Source organism: Prenolepis imparis, unplaced genomic scaffold (genome assembly GCF_030444845.1).
Source record: "Prenolepis imparis isolate NDT839.2.m4 unplaced genomic scaffold, iyPreImpa1.0 SCAF_7, whole genome shotgun sequence".
In the NCBI taxonomy this organism is placed as follows: domain Eukaryota; kingdom Metazoa; phylum Arthropoda; class Insecta; order Hymenoptera; family Formicidae; genus Prenolepis; species Prenolepis imparis.
Window position 1 is genome coordinate 985452 of NW_028141165.1, and position 19317 is coordinate 1004768.

The 19317-nt window shown below is 38.8% G+C and overlaps 1 protein-coding gene across 6 annotated transcripts in view; it reads right to left on the bottom strand.

Moving 5' to 3' along the window:
* The window catches only part of Sls (sallimus), an 85924-nt gene that overhangs the window by 60256 nt on the left and 6351 nt on the right, over positions 1 to 19317 (bottom strand). For 4 of the 6 annotated variants that reach the window (XM_083041504.1, XM_083041501.1, XM_083041506.1 and 1 more), the window contains exons 10-39: positions 19169 to 19312; positions 18826 to 19083; positions 18561 to 18704; positions 18191 to 18463; positions 17571 to 18116; positions 17007 to 17484; positions 16343 to 16923; positions 15650 to 16192; positions 15307 to 15561; positions 15056 to 15199; positions 14184 to 14585; positions 13486 to 13887; positions 12126 to 12348; positions 11824 to 11996; positions 11225 to 11364; positions 10592 to 11108; positions 10329 to 10472; positions 9982 to 10233; positions 7179 to 9880; positions 5987 to 6989; positions 5467 to 5865; positions 4861 to 5380; positions 4440 to 4611; positions 4148 to 4334; positions 2103 to 2442; positions 1290 to 2010; positions 849 to 1187; positions 605 to 761; positions 344 to 510; positions 117 to 246 (exon numbers count right to left, since the gene is read on the bottom strand). In XM_083041504.1, coding sequence (XP_082897630.1) covers positions 117 to 246; positions 344 to 510; positions 605 to 761; positions 849 to 1187; positions 1290 to 2010; positions 2103 to 2442; positions 4148 to 4334; positions 4440 to 4611; positions 4861 to 5380; positions 5467 to 5865; positions 5987 to 6989; positions 7179 to 9880; positions 9982 to 10233; positions 10329 to 10472; positions 10592 to 11108; positions 11225 to 11364; positions 11824 to 11996; positions 12126 to 12348; positions 13486 to 13887; positions 14184 to 14585; positions 15056 to 15199; positions 15307 to 15561; positions 15650 to 16192; positions 16343 to 16923; positions 17007 to 17484; positions 17571 to 18116; positions 18191 to 18463; positions 18561 to 18704; positions 18826 to 19083; positions 19169 to 19312 — 12456 coding nt within the window. The remainder of the gene's footprint in view (positions 1 to 116; positions 247 to 343; positions 511 to 604; positions 762 to 848; positions 1188 to 1289; positions 2011 to 2102; positions 2443 to 4147; positions 4335 to 4439; positions 4612 to 4860; positions 5381 to 5466; positions 5866 to 5986; positions 6990 to 7178; positions 9881 to 9981; positions 10234 to 10328; positions 10473 to 10591; positions 11109 to 11224; positions 11365 to 11823; positions 11997 to 12125; positions 12349 to 13485; positions 13888 to 14183; positions 14586 to 15055; positions 15200 to 15306; positions 15562 to 15649; positions 16193 to 16342; positions 16924 to 17006; positions 17485 to 17570; positions 18117 to 18190; positions 18464 to 18560; positions 18705 to 18825; positions 19084 to 19168; positions 19313 to 19317) is intronic. The other 2 variants (XM_083041502.1, XM_083041505.1) reach the window with 2 other exon arrangements.

The following is a 19317-nucleotide window of genomic DNA, read 5'->3' on the forward strand; positions in this document are numbered from 1 at the left end:
ACATGCTATTGTCTCGAGTATAGTATTCGTCTCCGGCAGTTGTTGGAGATGTATAACATAAGTCCAATCGCGTATTATGTTAGCAATCGAATCTGTATTTTTTATTCAGTTCTTACTTTTGACGATGAGTTTGGCTGACGTTTCTACGGTACCGGCTGAAGTTGTAGCACGGCAGATGAAAGTACCAGTATCCTCCTCGTACGTGGTTGCTATGAGTAGCACCGCATTGTTGCCTTCGTGAATCATCTGAAAATATGACACACCAGGTTTCCCTGAGTATTATCAGCTTCAACGAAACTTCTCTCGATACTTTATAAAATAAAACGTGAGAGACTTATCTTACCTGGAAGTCTGGCGATTGTGGGATCAAGGCGCCTTCTCGATACCAGTGAATCGTCGGTTTAGGCTTTGTCGGATGCACTTGAGTCTTGAATTGAGCTGGCTGTCCTTCAACGACGATTTGATCCTTAAGAGGCGTCAATTTTGGTAGAACGTCAGCTGTGTCGGGCGCTAATAAAAAACAACATTGATTTTTTTTTAGTTTAATATGTTGAAGTAAAAAGAAACTTTATAAAAACAAATTTGATTTTTTCTTTTCTCTTACCGAGAACTCTAAGATTGGCAGATGTCGTAACATCACCAGCGGGACTTTTTGCGATGCATTTGTAAACACCTTCGTCTTCGGGAAATGCTTCGGAAATCCTCAGAGTACATAAGTCGCCTTCCTTCTGCATTTGGAAGTACTTTGATGGTTTAATTACCTGCAAACGCGATAAGCAGTTGAGTAAACTCTTATTAAAAAAATGTTTAATGTTATAATTATTATTATTACAGCGCTCTGAATATACCTTATCGGCTTTCTTCCACTGCACAGTCGGAACAGGCTTTCCTGTAATTCTACAAGCAAAAGCGACAGACGTTCCTTCTCTGATAGTTTGATCTCTTAATGGTTCCAAAACAGTTGGCGCTTTTTCCACCGTTGGTGTCGTGGGTTTTGCAACTTTTGTCGGCGATTGAGGCCCGCGAACAGTACATTCTGCTTCGCAACGTGCTTCTCCAGCATTGTTAATTGCAACGCATTCATACTTGCCAATATCCTCCGGTATCGTTTCTAATATCAATAGTGTATAAGTGTTGTCCTCTTCTAAAGTTTTGTAACGGATATCTGCCGTTATCTTCTTGCCATTCTATAATAAAAAAGATATTCAAGTTTATTTAAATTTGTTGTTTTCTGTGCGTTTTGATTGCACACGTAAGATTACAGTAAATATATATCGTACATCTCTTACCTTGAGCCAATAAACGTCTAGAGGTTTGGTGCCAGTAATTTTAGCATCAAATCTGGCGAGCTGTCCAGAAGCCACAGAAGTAGATTGAATCGTTGATAAGAAACTGGGTGGCACCGCGCCACCTCGTCCAGGTTGCCTTCTACGTTCCTCCACGACCAAATTGGCACTGCACTTGGCTTTGCCTCCTCTATTCTCAGCAATGACAGAAAAGACGCCGGAGTCTTCCATAAAAACTTGTCTGACAATTAATACTGATTTCGTGCTGAAGGTGTAAATTTGGAGATCGGCCGAGTTTTGTATGGGAAAATCTTCGCGATACCATTTGATAGTCGGTAATGGATCGCCATCGAATTCCACTTCAAATTTAGCCTGTTCTTGCTCAAATGCTCTGCACGGTTGAATCTTTTTCGTGAAAACAGGCGGCTTGGCAGGTTTCACTTGCCCTTGAACTACACGTTCCTGGGTCTTTGCTTTATGTTCTACCTCTGTAGTCTCCGTTGCTGTGATGTTTCTCGTTATTTCCAAGTCACCTTTAACTTCCTTTTGTGTCTGTTTTTGTTTAGCTACGTGAACTTCGCGACCATGAACTGTAGATTCAGATGGTTCCGGAGGATACTTTCCAGTGGCTTTAACGCGTTCCGTATCTATATCTACTTCGGTAACGAATGGTTTATTTACATATTTTGGAGATGGTTCTACTGGTTGCTGAGGTTGTTCCTCCCTAGTTATGAAAAATCAATAAATGAGCATTATTATTATCATTAAACGTGTTGATAACATATTTTTTTATCAAATATTTATTGCAATACTTACAAATTCTCTTCGTATTTTTCAGCCATTCCTTTTGCTAGAGAATGTGCAACGACTTTATCGCCAGGAATAGCGAACTGATGCGAAGCCTCTCTTAATCTGCTTTCCTTAAGCAATTGTCCCTCCTCAAGGCTCATCAGCTTATTATAATAGTCCTCCTTCTTCTTGCTCTTAACGGATCTCTGCCACTCAGTCTCGGGCTCTTTAATGACTTTGTGACCAAGATGCTCCGTGGCAATTTCGATGCCTTGGGAAACGCTTTGGTGGCGTTCATCGAACACGCGTTCCAATTCTGTGTTCTGTCGCTCGGTCTGGTATTGTGTTAGCCCATAATCGTACCAGGCTAAGGAAACAATATGTTATCTGTGTGTCCTTGTGTGTATGTATGTATCTCGTACTCGATATAAATGAAACGCGCGTGCTTCGAGCGGATACATCGATTAATTAATCCCGACAAATACAATACAACGTCCTTCGGTAAGATATCTGTGCAAGTATTAGCGTTTGTATACATCTTTGTTGAAAGATCATTTATAATGATTTATTCAAAAATTGAAAAACTTTATTGTGAAGTAAAATGTTGCACTTTTCTTAACCAAAGAACAAAGTCTAACCGAAAATCGTACGATATTTAAGACACAGTACGTAAATGACGATGCAACACATATCGACGACACCTAAATAATGGGAATCGAGCTGGATTTGGAAAATTCAAGGTTAATACATATCTGAAATTATTTTGCTGCGATCACATATAGTCGAAGACACTGTTGGATTAAATAATTTGTTTTTACGAACGTGCTTTCCTTCGTGTTATGAGAAGGTTTTGTTTCAGATTTAAAAGGAACAAAAATATTTGTTGCAAAATTATTCTGTCTAATTAATTATTAAACATAACTTGAATTTCATTTCGATGAATTAGTTTTAATATACAATCGTTTGTGCTATTTTTCATGCGACATCAAAGGATAGTAAACGAAACGCGGTGAGGAAATTGCATATTTCAAAACAGAAAAAGAAAAAAACAGTAAATAGAAATTAAATCAAGATGATTAGGATTAAATTATGATATTGATTGCGCGAGTACCGAGAAATAGGGAAATCTGTTCAATGTTTGCATTTTTGCATTTTCTATAGACAATGTTTTATGCAAATTACTTTAACAGCAAGAAAGAGCAATACGATTTACATGTAATGTGAATAAGCAAGAGCATAAGATATTTATTAAATAAATATCTTAAATAGAATAAAATAATGCAAGCTTATAATAAAATAAATAGATAAAATAATTTTAAAATAATTTTACAACATTATGTGAGCAGTAGACCCATTTTCTCCAGCGCAACAATATCACATTTATGAAACAAAAAAAAATATTAATAAAATATAAAACAATACGAATGTTTTTCCGACATTATTTTCCATACCTGAATGTTGATAAAAGAAATCAAGTATACGATACCTTTCATTTAAGACGATTTCACTTTAATATTCCCATCGATTTTCCAATCACGATGAAGAAGAAAGAGAAGCAGAAGAAGCTGGCGAACTCGGGATGATTTTCAATAGCTTTGGAGTGCAAAGTGGAAAAGGGGAAGGGAGGAATTATGTTTGAATGGTCTAGAGTGTTTTCTGTATTCGAATAGAATGCATGTGCCGTATCGATATATATTATATGTACTGTGTTACGGTTGTTCGATACTTTCCAATTCACGTTCGCATTTTACGAAACGTCATTGGAGGTTTACAACCGCTTCGTTCATTTTCACGTGTAATCTTTTTTTGTACCGTTGTAATCCGTTCAAATTGTTGTTTATTCTGCGCATGAATTCTTCGTGATGCAGCTTTTTCCCGTAACGTAGAAAGTTATTAACTAATTGAATTTACATTTGCCATAAATTTATTTATTTCATATACTCAGTGCTCTGTTGAACGCACATGTATATATACTATGTGTATATTAATACTCTGTAAGATTTAATTTATTCCATCGTGACACGAAGAATTCATGGCCAAATGCGTGTATGATAGTTGGAATGTAAACTTACGTCTTGGCGAATTTTTCAATACACCACGGTAGTCGTCACTTCGCTGCTTGACAGTTAGAGTAGTTTCTGTACGTGCTTCGCCGACGGAGCTTCTTGCAATCACTTCCATCTTGCCGTGATCGTATTGTCTGGTCTTCGGGATATCAAGATGATACATACCATCGTATGTCAATTTATAGCGGGATCCCTGCGAGAGAAAAAAGGAAACAATTCGATTATATAGCGTTATAAGCGTATTTCTTGAAAAATTGTCGATATTTACTAATTTCAGAAATGGTATTCTCGAACTCACATTAACTACTGTATGGCCATTGATGATCCACATAACTCGAGGCCTTGGGTATCCAGTAACTCGACAGCAGAATCTGGACCAGTCGCCTTCTTCCACGGTTACCGCTTCTGGTTTGCTCACGAAAACAGGTGCCGAGCGTACTTTCTCTTCTTCGCCTTCCTCTTCAGGTACACTGCAAAGTGCGAATAATTTTTTAAATATATTCCACGCCAATCTTCAAATTAAATATGGGCAAATAAATTTCTTTGCGCTTGGATAACGATTTCTTTTCCCTTCCTTAAATATAATAATTAAACATAATAATTTAAAATATATTAGATATCGAAATGCTACGCATTTTGTTGTGCATGCCTTTCCTTGTTATTACTAGATCGTTTTATATATACGTTTTATATATACAGTGCGCAAAATAAAATCTTACATCTGCCATGCAGCTTCCATTTCTCTGATCTTCTCGATGCTCTTCATGCCTTTTGGAAGCTGAGACTCATAGATAATTCCAGGTTTTCCTGCGGTTCTGATTATAGCTCTAGTCTCATCCATTCCATAAAGATTCGTAGCTCTGCATAGATACTCGCCACTATCTTCTGGATAGACCCAACCAAAATTCATCGCTACATAGCCAAAGTCATAAATAGGCGTAAAGCGATTCTTATGAGGTAATGGTTTTCCATTGAAGAACCATTCGACCTTCATATTTGGATCGCCTACGGGTGCTAATTGACATTCAAACTTGGTGCTATTCATTTCAACGAGATCGGTCTGATCTTGTATTTGTGTGACGAAACGAGGCGGCTGGTTCTTATCTGCGTCATATAGATCGTCCTCGGTTAAGTGAATTTCTGATGTATACTTTTTAATTGTCGCTTCCATTTGCATCAAAGCCTCAGATTTTTTCATACCCTTGGGTACTTGATTCTGTAAAATAATGCTTGGTAATTCTGAAACAGAGAAATTTGATATAAGTTCATTTTAATATAATTAATTTGGCTAAAATATAGAAAATGTACAAAAATGAAAAAAGTACTTTTGCAAGATATGGCAGCTCGAGTAGTGTCTTCTCCGAGGTCATTAATGGCCTTGCAAACGTATTCACCGGAATCCTCGGGATAGACATACAAGATATCCATCGATACGAATCCCATATCGTATACAGTTCTGTATCTGTGTCCAGCAGGTATCAATTTACTATTTCTATACCACTCGATGCGCAAATTAGGATCGTCCTTGGGCTCCACACGGCATTCAAATCTGACTGGTTCACCTTCGTCGATGGTTGACGATTGAATTTGTGTGATAAAATGCGGCGGTTGTCGCGGTGCTTCTTCTGCAGGAGCTTGAGATACTGGACCTCGTTCTAATTCTTTCAACTTCTCGCCGCTCATTCCCGTTGGCAATTGAGAGTCGAAATCTATCGTTTTCTTAGCTGCGAAGAAAAAAAAGATTATATAATATATTATAATAATATAAAGCGAGTTTTATAAAGTATGGAAGTATATTATTTTAGAAATATTTTGAAGATCTGGTCTCCAATATGTATAACTTACATTTACAAGTAATGGTGGCTTTGGTGGTAGCAGAGCCCCATTTATTAGTGGCTCTACAGACGTACTCGCCGCTGTCTCGCGCGTATGTGTACGACATATCCAGTGATATAAATCCGAAATCATTAATCTGATGAACTCGAGAACCGGTCGCGAAGGGTCGGCCATTGTGGAACCAATCGATACGCATAGTAGAATCACCAACAGGCTCGACTCTGCAATCGAAATGGCTCGGTCCAGATTCTTCAACTTCGATGTCTTTAAGTTCGACGGTGAATCTCGGTGGATTCGGTGTTTCTTCCTCCGCTAGGATCTCATCCCTCTTGTATAAAGACTCCTCCAATTTTTGAATGCTTTCCGTGCCGGTCTTGAAATTGGTCGGTAACTGTGGCTCCAAGATAATACCTTGACGTCCACGTACTTGAAGTTTACATGACACCGTGGCTTCGCCGTGGCGATTGGTGGCTTTGCAGGTGTATAGACCGGAATCACGTTGATAGCAATTTGCAACTTCCAGAATAACGAAACCAAAGTCATGAATCGTTTTGATTCTACTGCCAGCGAGAAGAGGTTTGCCGTTATGGAACCATTCGACCCTCATGCTAGAATCATTAATCGGCTGTAGTCGACATTCAAAGTGAGCAAGAGAATTTTCAGTCAAAGTCAGATCGGAAGGAGTCGTGATAAATTCTGGCGGTCTTCCGGTATCATCCTCGGGACTAGCTTGACCCGGAACGGTTCCGAGGCCTTCTAATTCAGCGATCTTATCAATCGTACTTTCCATTCCTTTGGGTAGCTGAGACTCCAAAATAATACTACGTTTGCCCGTACACTTCAGGGTGCACGTTGTCACCGCCTCACCGTAATCATTCGTCGCTCTACAACTATATTCGCCCGAGTCTTCAGGATAGATGGGAGAAATTTCCAAAATGACGAAACCAAAATCGCAGAAAGTGCGGAAGCGAGATCCCGTTCGCAATGGTTTACCGTTCCAGAACCATTCGACCTGTGTGCAAAAAATTAATATTATATAATCAGTATAATATACAATGTAACATAATATAATATAAAAACTAATAATAAATAATAATGTATAAAATAATAATATAATTCAATATAATATAATGTAATGTATATAACGCATATATACACAGATATAGATATATAAACTAGAAATGAAATAATTTTTACTTGCCTTTAATTTTGGATCGTCTGTAGGTATTAATCGTGCCTCGAAATGCGCGCTTTCTCCCTCGCGTAGACCATCGATATTACTTAAAGGTACAGTGAACATTGGAGCCTTGCCACGTTCTTCTACAGTTTTTTCATCTCGCGTACGTATCATCGAATCTTCGAGAGTTTGAATTTTCTCTAGACCGCCTTCCATGCCTTTTGGAAGTTGTGACTCCAAAATGAGATTAGCTTTAGAGAAGCATTTGAGCGACGCTCTTGTAGTATCTTCGCCGTACTTGTTGACGGCTCTGCACTCGTAAACTCCGGAATTTTCTTCGTAACAATAAAGTATGTCCAGAATAACGATACCAAAATCGTGGAAAGTACGATATCGATGTCCGTGAGGAAGTTTTTTGCCATTATAATACCACTCGACTTTTAAATCAGGATCAGTTATCGGGGTCAGTCTAGCCTCAAAGTGCGCAGACTGTCCCTCTACTAATTTCGTAATATCAGCGATTTGTGTGATGAATTTCGGCGGTTCGGCAACAGGAGTTGTAGGAGTGGTCGCTTGTTCTCCGGTGTAACTCTCGAGCTCTCGTATTCTAGCGAGCGAGTCTGGCTGCAGAGAATCCAAGTAAACTCCGCTCTTGCCGAAGCACTTGATCGTAGCTTTTGTATAATCCTCGCCGTACTTGTTGCTAGCTTTACAAACGTATTCACCTGTGTCGTGAGACATGACTCCGGCAATGTCCATAACTACAAAGCCGAAATCGGAAACCATCTTGAAACGCGAAGAATGCCGCAGTGGTTTTCCATTATGGAACCATTCGACTTTCATGTGAGGATCTCCCACCGGGATGAGAGTACATTCAAAGTGAGCTGATTGACCGTCTTTCAGACCTTCCAAAGACTGTATATGCGTCGTGAATTTAGGTTTCTGTCCTTTAGATTTATCGATGCATTCGAGCTGTACGCTGATCTCTGCTTTACCCCATTTGTTAGTGGCTCTACAGGTATAAGTACCCGAATCTTCTATTTTAGTGCCAAGAACCTCAAGGACAACCATACCAAAAGCGTAAACGGTTCTCGTGCGATGACTAGCTTCTAAGGCTTTGCCATTGTAAAACCACTCGACTACCATGGTTTGATCACCCGTAGGGATGAGAGACGCTTCAAAGTGAGCGATCTCTCCCTCAGACAGATTGGTTAGATTCTCAAATTGTGACGTAAACATCGGTGGTTGACCTTCATCCTCTCCTGATGGAATTCCTTCTTGTCGTTTCAAAGATTCCTCCAAATCTTGGATCGCTTCAAGACCCTCTTTACCTTTAGGATGTTGCGACTTTTCAATGATATTTTCCTTTGTGGAGCAATAAATCGTTGTCGATGTAAAGGCTTCGCCAGCTTTATTATAAGCCTTGCAAGTATAAATACCGGAATCGCGCTCATAAACATCCGTTAAATCCAACGTGACAAATCCAAAATCGCTAGTCATTTTGAAGCGCGAACCATGTTCTAAAGGTTTCCCGTTAAAATACCACTCAATTTTTAAATTCGGATCACCTTTTGGTTCGACTTGTCCTTCCAAATGTAACGGTTCGGATTCTCCCAGTTTAAATTCAGGTCGAAGCGGCACCGTCCAGATCGGTTTAGGATATTCATGCTCAGGGCCTTCCTCCTTCCTTTGATATTTCGATAGATAAGCATCTTCTGCTTCTTTCACTTTCTCAAGTCCGGCTTTCCCTTGTGGATGTTGCGTTTGCAGATAAATGTTTTGCTTGCTGGTGCACTTCAAAGTACCTGATGTCTGCGCACTTCCCTTTGAATTTGTAGCTTTTACAGTGATTACGCCAGAATCTTCTTCGTAAGCATGAGTCAAATCCAGAGCCACGTAACCGAAATCGTAAGTGCTCTTAAATCTTGCTCCGGTCGGTAAAGGTTTACTATTCAGGAACCATTCAACCTTCATAGTTGGATCTTTCGATGGCTCTACGTTGCATTCAAAGTGAGCGTTATCGCCTTCGGTGCATTCCACATTGTTCAGGTGAGTGATAAAAACAGGTTCTTCGTAAGTAGGTTCCGGTTGTTCAGTCGAAATTACCTGAGGCTGCTCTAAGGCGTCGATTTTTGGCAAAGCGTCGGGATGCAAAGTGTCTCCCAATAACCAGTGACGATCGGAAATTTTCAAGCTACAAGTTGACACAGCTTCTCCCAAAAGATTAGTCGCTTTGCAAGTATAAATTGCGGAGTCATTGGGTCTCAAACCATTGATCGACAACGTTACTAGACCGAAATCGAATGTACTACGAAGTCTAGTTCCAGTCTGTAGAGACAAACCATTTTTAAACCATTCTACTCTCAAATTAGGATCCGCTCGTGGTTCCACCTGAGCCTCTAAATAAACACGTTGACCTTCTACCAGTTTATCGAAACTCTCGAGATGCTTGGTGAAAACAGGTGCCTGCTGTGGTGTTGTATCGATAAACATTTCCGGTACTTTATTCATCTCCGCTTCCTTCAGTTGAATCTTTTGCCACGCGTCCGCTTGTATACTCTCGGAAGCGATAGCCGAACGCGCTTTTACTTTCAGCGAAATCGACGAAACCGCCTCACCCGCGTTGTTGATCGCTTTGCAGGTATAAACGCCGGAATCTTCAGGGATAACTTTCAAAATGTCTAGTGTTACGTGTCCAAAGTCGTGACTTACACGAAAGCGTGAACCTAAATAATGATACACAATAATTTTATTTATTAAATGTTTAATTAATAATTTAATATTTATTTTAATTTTAATAATTTATTGTAAAATTGTTTTTTCTTACCCATTTTTAATTCGACTCCATTCATGTACCACTCGAATTTCAAACTTGCATCGCCGACAGGAACAACTCTGCATTCATATCTAGCCATTTGTCCTTCCCAGAGTTCCGTTGGTCCGGTTAATAATTGTGTGAAAATCGGTTTATCGAAGACCTTTTCTGGTTCTTCGGGTCGTCCGACTTCCTTGGCTTCCAACTGAGCGATTCTACGTTGCGCCTCCGGATGCTGAGTATCCAATTGTATGCTGGCCTTGGCTGTAAGTATAAATGGGAACAAATTAGAAAAAAATTCAGACCGTATTAAATTTATCTTGATATATTAAATCAATGAGATAAAATTAGACTCTCACTTTTAATCTTCATCGAAGCCGTTGTAACTGCTTCACCCAACGGATTAGAAGCGCGACACATATAAACACCTTTATCTTCGTCACGTACGTGAGCGATGTCCAAGGATACGTAACCGAAATCATGCACTTTTGTAATTCGCGAGCCTGCAAAAAACATCGTAATAAATATTAATTTTGTGTGATAATTACAAATATGTTACAAGTAAAATATATTCGTGTAATTAACAATGTTTTGCATTAGAAGCATCCTGGACGATACTTACTTGTCTCTAGAGGCACTTCATTTCTGAACCATTCCACTTTGAGCATGGGATCACCCACAGGTATGAGCCTGCATTCAAAATGCGCGGTGTGACCCTCGGCGATACTGTCGATATTTTGCAATGGTTGAGTGAAGACAGGCCTCTGTCGAGTTTGAGGCTCCGGTACATCCGGTCGCTTCCACGGTTGTTGAGCTTCGAGCTCTCGAATCTTGTCCATTCCCTCAGGTCGTTGGGAATCCAAAATAATGCTATCTCGTGGGATTACTTTGAGCTCGATGGACGATACGCATTGTCCTAGCGCGTTGATCGCACGTACAGAGTACTGCCCTGCGTCCTCGGGTACGGCGTGACCGATATCTAGTGCGACGTATCCGAAATCGAAGGTCACATGGAAACGCGCCGCCGATGGCAAAGATTTACCGTTGTGGAAGAATTCAATTCTCAGATTAGCGTCATGTAAAGGCTCTACTTGGCATTCGAAATGAGCGGTTTGCCCTTCGTATACTTCAGTCGTGCCCTATAAAAGAATTTCTTATATTTATTGTGTTTATTTTTCATATATTTGTTGTATTAATTTTTAATAATTTTTAATATTATGTAATATAATTATATAATGTAATTATTGTTTCTTACTCTAAGCTCGGTGACAAATCTTGGTGGTGTCACTAGCGGTTCCTCAACTTCTAACCGTGCAGGATGACCCTGGGCTTCTAATTCTCGAATCTTTTCTAAACCATCCGGATGTTGAGTGTCCAGAAGAATACTTCGTCGTGCTAAAATAAAAAATGAATCGTAACTAATTTGTTTCTCTCTATAATTATGATTTCATCATTAATAATTTTATGTATACGCTTTTTTGAATAAAATAAATTTAATAACTGCAATAAATCTTGATTTGAAGAGTTGAAACCGTGACTCTTGGTGTTTCTTAAGACATCCTGTGATTTTTTTTAAGCATAAATATAATATTTTTCATGAAAGAATTCGTGTTTGAATTTGCAAGAATTAATTAAAATTTTTCGAAATTTTTTCTTCTTTATAAAAGTGATGTCATCTATTTGACAAACGGCCTCTTTCTCGTTGATAAATTTGATTAACGCCGACGAATGTTTTCAAATTTTTCATGGGTAGGAATTTAGGCTTCGGATATTGTGTATTCCTTGCTGACAATTATGTGGAATGCACAGTTAATACAAAATCAATATCTTGAATTAATATGATTTTGTACTTACAGCTGACTTTAATAGTACAAGTATTAACAGCTTCGCCGGCCAAATTGGTTGCTTTACACATATAAGTACCGGAATCTTCGGGATAGGTATACAGAATATCGAGAGCCACGTAGCCAAAATCGTGTGTAGTGCGGAAGCGATGACCAGTTTTAATTGCAACTCCATTAACAAACCTATTAAATGTCAAGAAAATTTAATTAATTAATTATTCGGAATTGTATCAAAATTATTATTGCACATTTTTCTTTTCGTCATATAATATATTCTAAATTCTGACGCTTTTTCTTATCCAAAAAATATACCATTCAATTTTCAAGTTTGGATCGTTAATTGGCTCCACGCGACATTCCAGATGAGCGTGCTCGCCTTCCTTGAGATGATCCAGATTGTTTAGCGGAGTCAAAAAGACAGGTTTCTGATGAATAACCTCCTTCTCGACTTCTTCTTTGATTTCGACAGTTTCTAACTCTCGAATCTTTTGCAAGCGTTGAGCATCCAATGTGTCGAGATATAAGCCTTGTTTTGCTATTTGCATAAATAATTGATAATTATTACACGCTCATATTTTTATTAATTAAATATATATATTAAATTAATATCTTATTCAAAAATTTATTCGCACACTTATCAATTTTGAGAACTTGTAAGATATGAAAGGATAATTTCGCATTTTTTCTCTCATTTGTTTAAAAAAATTATTTCAAATAAATATATTATGTAATAGGTGCACTGTCAAAAAAATAATCCCTTTCTAAAAAGGCATGTTAACTGAGTGAATTCAATTTGAATCGAAGTTTTGAGGCCTCTTTTCTCCGATGCTGATCGACTGTCTCAAATCGTGTTGTGCGTTATATTCGTAATATTTTTTAATACTTTAAATTCGATTAATATTTTTGACAGTTATCAGTTGATTTCTGTCAAAAAATATTAATCGCGGACAAAGTATATATTATGACATATTATATTATTTACAACATATTATTATAATTAAAATAATAATATTTTGTAAGTAATATAATATGTTATAATACTTTATCCACCACGCTGCACATCTCGCACGAAACTGACCGCAAGACTCCGAGCAGCGGTATCGCCAAGCGCAGCCCATACGTCTGCCACGCTGCGCGTCTCGCGCGAGACTGATTCTTGAGACATTGCGATTGCGAGATTGACGATCAGTCTCGCGCGAAACGCGCAGCGTGGCAGACGTATGGGGTGCGCTTGGCGACACCGCTGCTCACGCTTTAGTAATATTTTTTGTCAGAAATCAGTTGATTAAAGCGTTAATTTGCTAATTACATTTGAAAATAATAATATGTTATAAAAATTAAAATAATATGTTTTACATAATATGTTATAATATTTTAAACTCGATTAATATTTTTGACAGTTATCAGCTGATTTCTGTCAAAAAACATTAATCGCAGATGAGGCATTATAACATATTATTTATAACATTATTATTTTTATAACCTATTATTATTTTATTTAATTAGCAAATAAACGCCTTAATCAGCTAATTTCTGTCAACAAATATTAATCAAGTTTAAACAAACTGTATATAAAAATATCATTCTTTTTTATATAAAATCGAGGAATAGCGCGCGTAGCGTGTTTTTTTTTTTTTTTTGTAGATCTATAAATGCGTAAAATATTGCTTACAATCCACGCTGATCACACAAGTAGTAACTGCTTCGCCAACAGCATTTCTCGCTTTACACATGTAGGTGCCCGAGTCTTCAGGATAAGCGTAAAGAATATCGAGAGCGACATATCCAAAGTCGTAGGTTGTTTTGAATTTATGTCCCTGAGGAACGGGACGCCCGTCTCTGAACCACTCGACGACCATCGTCGGATCGTTAACGGGAGTCAATGTAGCTTCGAGATGGGCATTTTTACCTTCCGGTAAGTGTTCAATATTCTTTAATGGTCGTCCGAAAGCAGGCTTCTCGGCGATAATTGTATCTTCTTCGATTATGCGTTTATATCTTGAGTCATCCTCAAGATATTGTATCTTTTTCAATGCGCTCTCATGCTGTGTGTCGCGAATAATTGATGCTCGAGCTAAAAAACGATTTTTATTTAATTTTACAAAACAGAGAAGTTCGAAATGCGAAACATAAATAAAGTAAAAAATTGATATGACTGTCTAATGTGAAAATTATAATGTATAAATTGTGTACACAAAATGATATAATGTTGTAAATTTATAATGTTGTAAATATAATCTGTATAAACAAAATTATAAAAAAGAAATTAATTCTGTAGTATATACATATGTATATAAAGCAGGGGCGATACGACAAAATGAATCACTACGAGATACTTGACACGCAAAAACGCGTTCTTGTATTACTTACATTTCACGTTGAGATTAATCGAACTTCTTGCCGATCCCAATTTATTGGTGACCTGGCAAGTATATGTGCCTGAATCTTCAGCATATACGGTCAATACGTCCAACGATGCAAATCCAAAGTCGCAGGTGGTTCTATACCTGTGACCGGTGGATAATGGTTTACCATTATGGAACCATTCCACCTTCATGTTGGGATCAGGATAAGGTTCTATACGACACTCATAGTGTGCGCTTTGACCTTCGACTAGATTGGTAGGTCCGTTCAACTGGACCGTAAAGAACGGCTTTTCTTTTACTACGATCTCTTCTTCCTCATGACGTTGATATTTCGAGGTATCCTCCAAAGCTTGGAGTTTCGACAAAGCGCTTTCGTGTTGTGATTCAAACTGCAAGGCTGCCTTGGCTGCATTTTACAAGAATTTGTGTAGTTGTGTACGAGTTGTGTATAAAGGGAAATTGCATATAATTCAATGTTTTTTGTAAAACAACAAAAATTTGCGGTATATTGTATACAAGTAAGTACTTATTTGCAGATAGTACAAATAAGTTTAGCAAAATGACACACCAAACTTGTAAAGCAATAATAAAATATAAAAATATAAAATCAGCAGTGTTACATAGCGATTTGTTATATATCTTTGCTATATATTTCAAACACCAAATTTTAGTTTAATAGCATAATTACAGCGTGTAATTAATAATTAATATGGCGAAAATTTTAAATTTATGTAATTTATGTAAAAAAAAGTTTATGTAAAATTTATGTAAAATTGTAAGTGTTGCTGATAATATTCGGTAAATTAAGTTGCATTTGCATATTGTGCAAAATATATATCATTGTATATCTGAATGGTGTATTGAGTTTATACTTACATTGAACGAATAGTGTTGCTGAAGTAACCGCTTCCCCGAGTTCGTTTGTCGCACGACACGTATAAGTGCCTGAATCTTCGGGATTGACGTACTTCATGTTTAAAGCGACGTATCCAAAATCGTGCATGGTTGTTACACGATTTGCTTTTGAAAGATAAAAAGTAAAATAAAAAGAATATTTTTTAAAGAATCTCATTACATAAAAAACGACATCTTTCAACGTGTAAATTTCCAAGACGTTGGATACTTACAAGCTGAAATAGGAACTCCGTTACGCAGCCATTCCACTTTGAGTTTAGGATCTCCAACCGGGATGACACGTGCTTCAAAATGCGCTGCCTGATTCTCAGCAACCCGAAGATCTTTGATCGGTAACGTAAAGACGGGAGCTTGCGTAATAATTTCCTCGGTTGTTGTTTTACGTTGATGACGAGACGTGTCTTCCAAAGTGCGAAGACGTTGAAGTGTTTCCTCGCTTTGAGTCTCTGTGTAGATTGACTTTTTGGCTGTAAATAAAAAATAATAAATTAACGATTTTTATTAGTAATATTGAAACTAATCGTCGAGCAAATTTTAAAATAATAGTGAGCTTACAGTGAACGATAGCAGTTGCAGAAGTGATAGCTTCGCCAATAATATTCTTAGCTCTGCAAGTATATGTTCCAGAATCTTCAGGATATGCATACATAATATCGAGAGCGACGAAACCGAAGCTATTTGTTTCGACAAATCTCGAGCCTGCTTTCACAGGTTTATTATTGTGGAACCATTCAATTTTCATCGTTACATCGGACACTGGAATCAGTCTGCACTCGAAGTGCGCTCGCTGACCTTCTTTTATCTCGACATTGTTTAACGAAGTCGTGAAAATGGGCGCCTGAGTGGTAGTTTCTTCAATAACCTCTTGTCTATGATATTTGGATCTATCTTCAAGATAATGAATCTGCTCAAGTCCAAGCTCATTTTGCGTGTCCGTTAAGATTTGCGCGCTCGAGCGACATGTTAAAATGCAGTTCACTTCGTCGCTGCCTACCAGATTGACGGCACGACATGTGTAAGTTCCAGAATCCTCAGCGATCAGATCAATTACGTCCAATGCAACGTAACCGAAGTCATGAATCGGACGGAAACGGTGTCCTGCAAAATATTGATATGCACAAGATTAAATAATTTAACAGATACGAGCTGAATATTCTGTTGTTGGAAAATTAAGAAAAATAATTAAATAATATAATGTGTGTGTTTGTTACTATTGTAAATTAAATAACGATAAGAGTAATAAATTACCTATCGTTACTGGACGACCATTCTTGAACCACTCGACTTTCAAATTCGAATCTGTTACCGGTTCCAATTTGCATTCGAAATGAGCGTGATGTCCTTCTCGAAGATTTTCTTGATTTTTCGGTTTCGTAATGAATTTCGGCTTTACATTGACAACCTCGTCGACAAGTTCGTGTCTCTTGTATCGCGAAGCATCCTCCAAATACTGTATCCGTTCCAATCCTTCGGGATGTTGAGATTCCAGGATTAAATCTTTCTTTGCGTGTACTCTTACGGAACACGAAGTAACTGCCTCGCCGAGCTGATTTCTAGCCTGACAAGTGTACACGCCAGAATCTTCAGGATAAACGCCGAGAATATCTAGAGCCACGTAATCAAATTCGTATGATGGTCTAAATCTATGACCAGTTTTGACCGGTTGACCGTTGACGAACCAATCGACCTTCATGGTCACGTCACCGACTGGTTGTAGACGACATTCGAGATGAACGTTGGTCAGTTCCACGGTCTCGATGTTATGCAAAGGTCGAGTGAACTGAGGTGCTTGCATCACAGTGACTTCTTCTTGTTGAGTTTTGCGATACCTATATGAAAAATAGAAAAATAAATAGAAATAATAGTACTCAAGTAAGTTTTATGAATTGCAAGGCAATAAATAAAAGCGAACCTCGATGAGTCCTCCAACATTTGTATCTGCTCGAGCGATTGTTCGTTCTGTGTTTCAGTGACGACGTCGGATCTTCCGATGACTCTCACGCAAGCGGAAGTGTGCGCGGTGCCCAGATGATTAGTAGCTCTGACCGTATATTCGCCGGAATCATAAACAGTAGTGTGTACTATGTCCAGCGCGACGAATCCGAAATCGTAATAAGTCCTGAATCTGGAGCCAACCGTGACCGGACGTCCGTTTTGGAACCATTCAACTCTCATTGTCGGATCGCCCATCGGTTCCAAGCGACACTCCAAGTGTATATTCTTGCCCTCGCTAACCGGCTTAGGATCACTCAACGGCTGGATAAAAATTGGTTTTGATTTGGAGATTTCTTCGATATGATAATGCGGCTCGATGAACTTGGATTCTTCTAAGCGTTGAGTCTTTTCATAAGTGCCGTGGTGCATACTGCTGGTATCTATGCTGGAACGTGCTGAAAAAATTTATAAAATTTATTAATTTTGCGATTTTTCAGAGCTTCTGCATAAATAAAGGTGCATAAATAAAATTGTATCTTACTTTCTACAGTCATGGTGGCGGACAAACGAGCTTCTCCGCGAGAGTTTCTAGCCACAACGGTATACGTGCCAGCGTCTTCAGGACGAACTTGAAGGACATCAATGGCGACGTATCCGAAATCGTGATAAGTCTGGATTCTATTAGCGGCAGTGATAGATTTGCCGTTGTGATACCACTCAATCGTCATGCTTAGATCGCTTTGAGGTTCTACACGCGCCTCAAAGTGCGCTCGTTGACCCTCTACAATCTTATTAGTGCCTTTAAGATTGCCTAGGAATCGTGGTGCCTGCGTAATCTGCGTTTCCTCTTGAATTTGTCGCGAGTATCTGCTCGAATCTTCGAGAGATTGAATTTTTTGAAGACCGGTAGGATGCTGACTATCGTAAATAACATCATTCTTACTAATTACGCTTAATTGAGCGGTAGTATGAGCCTCGCCAGCTCTGTTGTAAGCTCGGCAAGTGTATACGCCGACATCGTGTATCGTTACATATTTAATGGTCAATGCCACGTAACCGAAATTGAAGAAGGTTGTAATTCGTGAACCTAATTTCAAGAATGTTTCATGAATATACAGTTTCAATGACATACTTTTACGCGAATCGAAGTACGTTACTTACTAGCTTCTACAGGTCGTCCATCCTTAAGCCACTCGACACGAAGATCGGCGTCGCCGACTGGTTCGAGGCGCGCTTCAAAATGAGCAAATCCGCCTTCTCGTATGCCGCTCTGGTCTTTAATAGGCGATTTAAATTCCGGTGGGCTGCTCGGTTCAGGCTGCTCCTGCACGTACTTCTGGTGCATTGCTTGTTGATAGGCTTCCAATTCCTCGGCAGCCTCGATGTATCTCAGTTGCTCGGGGATACCCAAGTCTGTCGTTACGCTCGTTCGCGCTACGCAATAATTTTAAAATTAATTAATTTTAACATCAGAGAGAGAATAATGAAAAAAATATTGCTTAAAAATAATTGTCACAGAATTAAAACTCACCGAAGACACGGAGAGTCGCGGAGCTGATGGCCTCTCCCAAACGGTTCACAGCTCTGACAGTATAAGAACCCGCATCTTCAGCCCGTAGGTGCATTATATTGAGTGAGACGTAACCGAAGTTGAAGATGCTAGTGATTCTCGAGCCTAAAAAGCGATTATAATGTTAATATTTTTATAATATAAATTCTGATATTATAATATTTTTGTATTCAATTTTATTTTTGATAGGTCCATTAATCGTGCTTCTCCGGATGCCGATACTCACTGGCTGTGATTGGGTTTCCATCCTTGTACCACTCCACTTTCATGGTGGGATCGCTAACAGGCGTCAATTGCGCCTCGAAATGGGCGTTACGACCTTCCTGTAGCTCACCAAGATCCTGGAGCGGGCGGATGAAAACCGGCCGCTGTGAAGAGGTCTCCTCCACGCTCTCCTGCCTTTGGTACTTGCTATAATCCTCGAGTTGCTGGATGTACTGGAGACTGTCGGGGTATTGGCTCGCCTGCTCAATCGTGGCGCGTGCTAACACACAAGAAATTAATTTGACTTATATTGCAAATTACAAATCACAAATGAAAGAAATCCGTAAAATTATTTTTATATTTACGGGTTACGCTGAGGGTGGCTCGAGATTCGGCGATTCCGGTAGAGCTTACAACACGGCACAAGTACTCGCCGCTATCTTGAAGAACGATGCTAATGAGATCGAGTGAGATAAAACCGAAACGGAAGATGGAAGTCGCCCGGGAACCTGCA